Source organism: Crocuta crocuta, unplaced genomic scaffold (assembly GCF_008692635.1).
Source record: "Crocuta crocuta isolate KB4526 unplaced genomic scaffold, BGI_CrCroc_1.0 scaffold102, whole genome shotgun sequence".
Lineage (NCBI taxonomy): Eukaryota > Metazoa > Chordata > Mammalia > Carnivora > Hyaenidae > Crocuta > Crocuta crocuta.
Window position 1 is genome coordinate 11,701,484 of NW_027530019.1, and position 10,475 is coordinate 11,711,958.

General features: G+C 37.8%; 1 protein-coding gene across 12 annotated transcripts in view; it reads right to left on the reverse strand.

Annotated features, from left to right (window-relative positions):
* MGA (MAX dimerization protein MGA) overlaps positions 1-10,475 on the reverse strand; it is a 165,031-nt gene that overhangs the window by 63,423 nt on the left and 91,133 nt on the right. For all 12 annotated transcript variants that reach the window (XM_077764615.1, XM_077764614.1, XM_077764620.1 and 9 more), the window contains exons 3-5: positions 4,351-5,299; positions 3,475-3,553; positions 3,266-3,361 (exon numbers count right to left, since the gene is read on the reverse strand). In XM_077764615.1, coding sequence (XP_077620741.1) covers positions 3,266-3,361; positions 3,475-3,553; positions 4,351-5,299 — 1,124 coding nt within the window. The remainder of the gene's footprint in view (positions 1-3,265; positions 3,362-3,474; positions 3,554-4,350; positions 5,300-10,475) is intronic.

Genomic DNA, 10,475 nt, shown 5'->3' on the forward strand with positions numbered 1-10,475 from the left:
TTCTCCTCCCCCATGGTCCTCCATGAAGTTCCTCCTGATCCACCTATATGTTAAAACATACGGTATCTGTGCTTCTCTCCCTGACTTATTTTGTTCAGTATACCACCCTCAAGTTCCATCCATGTTGCTATACACGTGGCCAGATTTCATTCTTTCTTTCTCATTGCCAGGTAGTATTTCATTGTATAGATAAACCACATCTTCTTGATCCATTCGTCAATTGATGAACACTTAGGCTCTTTCCATGATTTGGCTATTGTTGAGAGTGCTGCTATGAACACTGGGGTACATATGCCCCTATGCATCAGCACTCCTGTATTCCTTGGGTAAATTCCTAGCAGTGCTATTGCTGGGTCATAGGGGAGTTCTATTGTTAATTTTTTGAGGAACCTCCACACTGTTTTCCAGAGGGGCTGCACCAGTTTACATTCCCACCAACAGTGTAAGAGGGTGCCATTTCTCCAAATTCTAAGTCTTAAGAAGCAAAGGAGGAGGCATCAGGGGATATCTGCCAAAATAAAATAGTGAAAAAAAATCCAAAATAGATCTCTATCTCACACCTTATGAACTGGATTCCATAATCATATGGATTACAGATTTAACAATTCTAAAAAAATAAATACACTTGAGTGGTGCCTGAGTGGCTCAGTCAGTTACATGTTCCACCCCTGATTTCAGCTCAAGTCATGATTTTACAGTTTGTGGGACCTGGCGCCAAGTCGGGCTCTGTAGGGAGAGTGCAGAGCCTGCTTGGGATGTCCTCTTTCCCTGTCTGCCTCCTCCCCACTCTCTCTTGCACCTGCTCTCTCTCAGATAAACTTAAAAATCGTTTTTAATTATTAAAAAAAATACAGTTTAATTAATTATAACATGAGGATTAAGTAAAAACTTCAACATGACACCAAATGCAGAATCTGTGTAACAGGTGACAACTGATGGCCCACCCACGTTTTGTTTAGCTCAGTATTAAGAGCCTGTACTGAAAAAAAATTAAATCAGCTTCTACCACTTAGAAATTGAGCATCATTATATAAATAAGCTGACTTTAGTCTCTACTGAACAATGATAACTTCTGAAAACAATGGGCCAACCTTCCCATGTGACAACAATCTACAGATCAGGCTGTCCCTTTAAAAGCACAGGCACCTGTGCTCCAGCCTGCCACAGTCCAACCACATCCACAAAATTAGGCCAATTTCATTTGGTTAACCTGTTTAGTTTCCAGGAGAACTTGACTCTGAACCTCCATCACACAGGAAAATATTAGATCTGACTACAATGTATGTGAGAAGGAAAAAAACAAACTCAAGTCTTAACCAGCCAGGTAATCATAGGCCAACAAACCAGAGCAAAAAGACCAGCAGGTAGCACTGAATATATTTACCTCTAGCACTAAGACTAAAACAAAGGTAGGGATTAGGTTGACAGATATTTATACATTATCAGAGTACACAACTAACAACAACAACAAAATGGAAGTGAAGAGAGAAAAAAGATAAAGGATAAATTAACTGAGAGAGATTTAAAATATTATTTAAATAAAAGAGCAGAAATGAAAATGGACAATAGGGGCGCCTGGATGGCTCAGTTGGTTAAGCAGCCGACTTTGGCTCAGGTCATGATCTCACAGTTCATAGGATTGAGCCCTGCATCTCTGCTGTTAGCATAGACCCCACTTCAGATCCTCTGTATCCCTCTCTCTGCCCCTCCCCTACTCATACTGTCTCTCTCAAAATCAATAAACTTTTAAAAAATATATGAAAGCTGACAATAAATTATAGTAAATGTTATTTACCAAGAAGACTGATTTGACTGTAACTGTCCATTAAAATCCACAATACTTAGTCCTTATCACTTGGATTGAGATTGGCACACTTAAGATCACACTGTCACAAGGAGTCTCATATTAAAGCAGAAGTTTTTCAAGTATTTCCAACTAATTTACAAATTGGATGATCATTTCATAAATCATTTTGTTACCATGTAATGCTTAGACTCTGATATAAATGATCTGCTATATAATGTAAATCAATTAGACACTCCTTTGAAAGGAAAACTAATAGTCAAAAACTGAATAAACTACTCCACGAACCACACCTAAAATCAGATATACAACCAACTTAAAAACTGAGGCACAGCTTACATCTTCCATTTATAGTGTAAATGGAAAGTCAGAGTCAGAATTACTATGATGGTAGTAAGTACACAGTAGTCCCTCCTAATCCACAGGGAATACATTTTTTTTTTTTTTACAAATAGTTTATTGCACAGGGAATACATTCTAAGACCCCCGCAGGGGATGCCTGAAACCACAGATAGTACTAAATCCTAACCACACATACACACACGATGTTTTTTCCTATACATGCACAACTAAGATAAAGTTTAATTTATAAATTAGGGACAGTAAGAAAAAACAAGAATAAAATAGAACAATTATAACAATTAACTGTAATAAAAGTTCTGCGAATATGGTCTTAAAAATACTGTGCTCAACATTCTTGTGATGATGTGCGATGATAAAATGCTTATATGATAAAATGAAATGAGGTAGGTGTCATAACATAGCATTAGGCTACTAATGACCTTCTGACAATACATCAAAAGGAGGATCATCTGCTTCTAATAAGTGAAACCATGGAAAGAGAGCCTGCATATAAGGGTGGGTGGCGGGGGGGACTGTAGTAGATTTCATTATTGAAATACAGGATTAAGCAAAGTACTAAGAGCTAAGACAATTTATTACAACAAAATAGAGATAAGAGTAAAAATTTTAAAGCCCCTGGCAGTACATAAAATACACAAATTATGTTTACAACCACACAATGAGAAAAGTATATTATTTACACACTTAAACATATTACTAAGTATATAAGTAGAACCCTCCCCTCAAAAGAAAACACACATAAACTAAAATTTACAAATGAAAAAGAGGAAAGAAAATATTAAGTTATAAGAAAGAGAAAACACCACTTTCTTACCATGATACATTTTTTTAAATGCATAAGAATGTGCTTCACAAAGACAGTATCTTCAGAGTTGGAAAGATTTTTGTTAGGATAAAAAACATACTGACATGTTCTTAAATTAAGAGGAAGAATCAGAGAAAAATACAAGCTGACAGAGGCACTAAAAGAATGAAATCAAGGATGGGGGAGAGGAGGAAAAAAGGAGAAGGAGAAAAGGTAAAGAAGAAGAGGGGAAAGAGAGAAAGGAGAGAACAAAATTGAAAGTGGGCTTATATATACTTTTTAGACAATATTACCTTCTTGAAGACCAGGATGTATCACCTGCTTGTGCCGCAAGGCCTTCAAATCTTCTATCAATTCCTTTTCCAACTGGGAAATTCTTGCTCTGCAACCTACTCAGAAAACAAACAATGACAAGATAAGTTACTATATATTACAGAATACTGTATCTTTCATTTCTAGAGCCAAATCAGAAGTATCTCTCCTTTGACACTATTATATATACCTGGATCATTTGTGGTTGATGCCTGAAGACTACACGGTTCTTCAGTTGTGCCATCAACTGCATGAATGTCAAGAGCTTCCTATATTTAAAATAAGAAAAAGTTCGTATCATTTCTAAACACTTAAAAGTAAACCAGGAATATTTTTTTATACTTTTGGAATTTTCTAAATGTTCTACATTAACAGCACTAAATGATCAGAAGGAAAAAAAGAGACCAAAAATGTGAATATGCTCAACCGCCATAAACTGACGTTTATGCCAATTTATGTACTGATTATTCCTAGAGTTTATATAAAGATTGCATACTCAGCAATCAACAAGTGGGAAAGACCAACTAAAGCAAATTCAACATCTCTGTAGCCAATTTATAAATACGAGGCTTCTACAAAGACCTAAAAGAAAAATCTAGTTGAAGAGTTGGGAGTAAAATAAAGAAACCATCCATGTGTGAGACAACAGAATTTATTAAGACCACATTTAGTTCTCCAGTGGTACTCTGCTATTGTTGATGAAAATCAGAGGATGGAGTATCCCAAAACATTTAGACAACTTTTCATGTATTTATGCCTTTTTTAAAGGCCATAATAATGTAAATTCCACAAGGACCCAATGTTTTTAAAAATTCCAGCTAAACACAGTATAAACATTAAAAACTGAGATCAAAGTATACATAATTACTTAAGTCCATTCAAACAAAATTATCTTAAGTGGTGCCTGGTAATTAAACCGAACATTTTGGAGATACTCCCCTCCCCACACATATACTCTCACATAACAGCTGCATTTAAAAGAACTAGATTCTAAGTTATTTATCAACTAGTATACAATTCAAGAATCACTATTTGACCTTAGAAGGAATGCTGAAAATGATCTTACCTTTGATTCAAAGGAAACAAAAAGAACACCATCCACATCTTCCAGATCAGGCTTCACATCTGGAAAGGCAATCCCAGGACCCATAGAAGTGGTCTTTGTAGAAGTTAAAGATTTTCCTGTGTTTTTAGGTGGTCGCCCTGCCTTAGAGAGTTTCAATTTTCGTGGCCTTCCTCTTTTTCCAGAGATATTCGAAGGGGCATTCTGATTCGCACTCACAACCTTGGTGGCTGTTGAAATCTTAAGCATAGATGTTCTCCTTCTGCCCAAGTCCTCTTTTCCTAAAAATGAGTCCCCAGCTGAATTCTTTGAACTGTCAGGTATCCTTTCTGTGTCAGTGCAATCCGTTATCTCAGGATATTTCCACTGAGGCTCTTTAAGTAAGGGATATTTCTGTACCACTCCGAGTTCTGGTGAATGTTTTCTAAGTCCATTTTCTGATTCCTTGCCTAAGCAGAAGCCAGTCTCATTGGAATTTTCAATGTATGTAGGCAAATAGTCTAATTCTGTCAATATAGAAGATTTCTCTTTTCGAGATGTGGAAAGTATGTTATCAGGGAGCTCAGAAATCTTCACTGTGCTTTTAGTGACAGCACAGGGTTCCAGATAGACTACTGGCATCTTTCCAGCATCTAGCTTGAACATTTTAGCTTGAGCAACACCTGATGGGCTATTTGGTAGCCATTTAGAAGACTGAAGGTCAGCTTCTAGGTTATCAACTTTATTGTGTCTCTTTAGCTGTTTCTCTAGTATAGGATCATCATCACTGTTTGAATATACATCTGTTTCTTCATCTGTCTCTTCTTGTTTTACAGTTACCCCTTCTGGGCACTCAGCAAGTTCATATTCATAATCATCTACAGGCTCCTCTTTAATAACAACATTGAAGTTTCCATCCGGGTCTAATGGTGATGTTACATGGGAGCTGTCTTCAAAACTGTTTGCAACAAGACTGAAGAGACAGGGGAGAGAGGTTAAAAAGGGCAAAATTATCAGTAAGACTCAGGAGTAAAAAAGAAAGACTATTGGAAACCAAGTAAAACAGATTTTATGAGCCATTCTCCAAAACAGAACACTGTATAATTTAAGAAGATTCTCAAAAGCAGTTTACTACCATCATACTTTTACAACTTTCATCAGTTTCTCATAAAAAATATATAAAGTCAAGAGTAAACGTTTAACAAGTAACCCTCTAATCACTAAATCAAAAGTCAGATATAACACTTATTTTACTAATAGGATTTGTCAACTAAACTCAATTTTGAAAGTCAGCTGGCATTGACCCAAAATCAAGCTCTAGAATTAAATGTCCAACTTTGGCTCAGGTCATAATCTCATGGTTCATGAGTTCAAGCTTAGCATCAGGCTCTGCACTGACAGTGAGAAGCCTACCTGAGATTCTCTCTCCCTCTCTCTCTGCCCCTCCCCCCACCCGTGCACATGTACACACTCTCCCTCTCAAAATAAATAAACTTAAAAAAAATTTGCCAGGGCGCCTGGGTGGCTCAGACAATTAAGCATCTGACTTTGGCTCAGGTCATGATCTCATGGTTCGTGGGTTTGAGCCCCATGTCAGGCTCTGTGCTAACAGCTAGCTCAGAGCCTGGAGCCTGGCTTCGGATTCTGTGTCTTCCTCTCTCTCTGACCCTCCCCTGCTCATGCTGTCTCTGTCTCTCTCTCTCTCAAAAATAAAACATTAAAAAAAACTGCCATGTGGGGCACCTGGGTGGCCTAGTCCACTGAGCAGCCAACTCCTGACTTCAGCTCATGTCATCATCTCAGGGTTGTGAGATCAAGTCCTACATGAGGCTCTGTGCTGGGTGTGGTACCTGCTTAAGATTCTCTAACTCTCCCTCTGTTCCTCCCTACCCCTCCACTGGCACTCTTGCAGTCTTAAAAACATCCAGGGGCACCTGGATGGCTCAGTCGGTTGGACAGCCAACTTCGGGTCAGGTCATGATCTTACAGTTCGTGGGTTCTAGCCCCGCACTGGGCTCTGTGCTGACAGCTAGCTCAAAGCCTGGAGCCTGTTTCGGATTCTGTCTCTCCCTCTCTCTCTGACCCTCCCCTTTTCACGCTGTCTCTCAGAATTAAATAAAACATTAAAAAATTTAAAAAACAAAAACAATTTCTAACAAATAAGAAAGTACTTTCAAACTGCTTGACTTGTTTTGAGATAAAATTCATTAAACATAAAACATAACGGGGAGCTTAGCTGGCTCAGCTGGTAGAGCATATGACTCTTCATCTTGGGGTTGTAAGCTCAAGCATCATGTTGGGTGTAGAGATAACTTATAAAATATTTTTTAAAAACCTAAGACAGAAGTTTAACCATTTAACAATGTACAAGCCAATAGTTTATACTTCGTATAATCACGCTGTTGCCAAGTTATTTTCAACTTTGAAACAGAAAAACTCACTTTCAATGTAATGAATCAAATATTAATTCTTCCTAAATATAAGGTTAGGGTAGCTTAAGTCAAGTACATATGACCCAGGTAAATTCAGTGTTTACAATTCATCAAAAAAAATCATCTTTTTAGTCTTCTCCTCCCAATAAGCCACTGAAAACATACAAATTGCACTAATGTATCTTGAGGACATGTTAAACTACTCATTAACCCAATTAGAGTTACTTATCTCGGTAAAATTTTTCATTTATTTGAAATACACACAAGCAAGCATAACAACAATGTACAGTTACTCATTTCTTGCACAACTTAAGATCTTGACCTTACTCCAAAATCTCCCAGTGGAGGACTTCCACTTCCAGTGAGAATGTGGAAGATTACAAAGATAATCACTTGTGTCCTAACAATTAGAAAACACCAGATAAATTTAAAAACAAAAAAACAAAAAAACTTTTCAGGGCACCTGGGTGGCTCAGTCGGTTAAGCATTTGACTTCAGCTCAGATTATAATCTCACAGTTTGTGGGCTGGTGCCCCACGCAGGGCTCTGTGCTGACCGCTCAGAGCCTAGAGTCTGCTTCAGATTCTGTGTCTCTCTCTCTCTGCCCGTCCCCTGCTTGTGACCTGTCTCTCTTTCTCTCTCTCAAAAATAAGTAAACATTAAAAATTAATTAAGAAAGAAAACTTTTCTTCTTCAGTGGCCATGAAGACCTCTAGTCACAAACAAACGCAAATAAACTGAATTCGAGAGAGGGACCAGCCTTCTCTAGGTGACCACAGATTACTACTGCTTTCAACCCTGAGTACTATTTACATTGCCTGAAGCACAGATGAAGGAAGAAATAAAGCAGTGATAGACAAAGGATCTTTAGTCAGACACAGAGAAACCACCCAAACTTTCAATGCCTGAGAATGGGCAAACTAGAATCTAGGGAAGCCCAAATAGAAAACTAGTGCTCACTCCTACCAGTCACCCCCAAGAGCCCTCCCACAGAATAAGAAGAGGGGATGCAAGAAGCTGGCCTGACAAGTGAGAACCTACAGTTTCCCAGCACTTAGACTCCAAGTTCCTATCACAGAGAGGAGTACAATCCCACCCTTGACACATCTGAAACCTGAATGAGCTATAATTTATTAAGCAAATCACCTAGGGGCGCCTGGGTGGGTGGTAGAGTGGGTTAAACATCTGACTCTTGATTTCGGCTCAGGTCATGATCTCACAGTTTGTGAGTTCAAGCCATATATCCAGCTCTGGGCTGACACCACAGAGCCTGTCTTGGAATTCTGTCTCCTTCTCTGTCTGCCCCACCCCTGCTCCTCTCTCAAAAAAATTAAATAAACTTTATGGGCACCTGGGTGGCTCAGTTGGTTAAAAAACGTCCAACTTCAGCTCAGGTCATGATCTCACAATTGGTGGGTTCAAGTCCCACGTCAGGCTCTGTGCTGATAGCTCAGAGCCTGGAGCCTGTCTTCGGATTCTGTGACTCCCTCTCTCTCTGACCCTCCCCTGCTCATGCTGTCTCTATCCCTGTCTCTCAAAAAAAAAAGAAAAAAGAAAAAATTAAATAAACTTTAAAAAACATAGGCTGAAGGATACCAAAAAAAAGGTGGGGGGGGGTCAAAAATCTATGGGATAACGTCAAATGACCTAACATACTCTAATTGCACTTCCTAAAAGGTATAAAGGAAAACATCTGGAGAGAAAAAAGAAAAATATTCCAAAAGTGAAAGATTTTAACCCACAGATCCAAGAAGCACAGCCAACGCCAAGAAGAATAAATACAAAGAAACTCATACTAGGAACATAATGAGGAGGCTACCAAAAATTAAGTCAAGAGAAAAACCTTATAAACATCAGATGAAAAAAGACACATTACGGTAGAGAAAAAACAGTAAAACAAACTATTCACCAAAAACAATGTAAGCCAGAAAATAATAGACTGATACCCATCATAAACTACTGAAAGAATCAACCTAATGTTCTATATCCACCAAAAGAAACTTTCAAAGATAAAGATATTTTCTAACAGCTAAAAGAAGTCAAACTATACAAGAATTACTGCCTCCTAGGGTCAGAAACAAAATAAAGATGTTAGTTAGCTCTCACACCTTACACTCAATTGTGCTAGAGGTCTCCACCAGGGTGATCAGGAAAGAAAACAGAAATAAAAATAGCCAAACTGAGAAGGAAAAAGTGAAATTCTCTATTCAAAAATGACATTATCTTGTATGTAGAAAATACTAAGAAAACCACTAAAAAACTACTAATTAAATGAGTTTAGCCAAGACTACAAGATCCAAGATTAATACACACACACACACATATTATTTCTACAAATGAGAAAGAAGTATCAAAAATGCAAAAGGAAAAAATTCCACTTCCATTTACAATATAAGCAACAAGATTAAAATACTTAGAAATAAACTGAACCAAAAAATAGAAGTCCTGTACAAAGAAAACTAAAGACTTTTGGAAAAAATTAAAAGACAATTTAAATTAAAAATACCCTACTTATGTACTAGAAGACTTAATATGGGTACAAAAGCAATACTCCTCAAGGTGATCTACAGATTCAACCAATTCTTATCAAAGACTTCTATAAAAATTCAAAAGCTGACCTTACACTTCACATAAAAATGCAAGGATCTCAAAATAAACCCAAAATCTTGACAATATGAACAAAGTTCTCTAAAACTTTTATTCCTCAATTTCAAAACTCACTATTAAAGCTATAATAAACATTAAAAGTGTGATGACACTGGCATAAGGCTAAACATAAAGCTCAAATGAACATAATTCAAAGTCTAGTAATAAACAGCTGCATTTATATCAAATGGTTTTCAAGTGCCCAGGGTACTAAAACAGTGGGAAAAGAATGGGCTTACATATTCACAGTAGCTAAAAACAGGGGGCATCTGGGTGGCTCAGTTGGTTAAGCACTCACTGTTCATGAGTTCAAGTCCCAAACTGAGCTCTGCCCTGATAGCACAGAGCCTCTCCTTGGGATTCTCTCTCCCTCTCTCACTGCATCCCCCCATCTCTGTCAAAATAAATAAGCTTACAATTTTTAATAAAAATAAAAATACTTAAAAATTAACTAAAAAATAAAAATAAAATAAAAAAAGAAAATAACTTTAATGTGTACAAGCTGAAGAATGAATACGTAAAATGGGCCATGCCCATACAAAATTATCATTCAGAAATAAATGAGGACAGATACACACTACAACATGGATGAACCTTCAAAATGTTATGCTAAATCAAAGGCCACACATATTACATAATTCCACTTAAATGAATGTCAAAATAGACAAAACAGAGACTGACAGCTGTGTGTGGATGGGGTGGGGTTGAAGAGAGGATGAGAAAATGGGGTGTGATGACTAAAAGAGGGCAAGGAGTTTCTTTTTGGGGTGATGAAAATGTCCCAAAAACGTCTGTGGTCATGGCTGTACTATTTTATTGAGTATACTAAAACCATTAAACTGTACACTTTAAAAGGGTAAATGTTAGGGCACCCAGGTGACTTTTAAGGTTGAGCGTCCAAGTCCAACTCTGGATTTCGACAAAGGTCATGATCCCAGGGTCCTGGGACAAGGCCCATGTCAGGCTCCATGCTGAGGGTGGCACCTGCTTGAAATTCTCTCTCCCTCTCTCTCTCTCTCTCTCTCTCTCTCTCTTTCTCACCCCCCCTCCTCCCCCCACACCCCGTCCCTC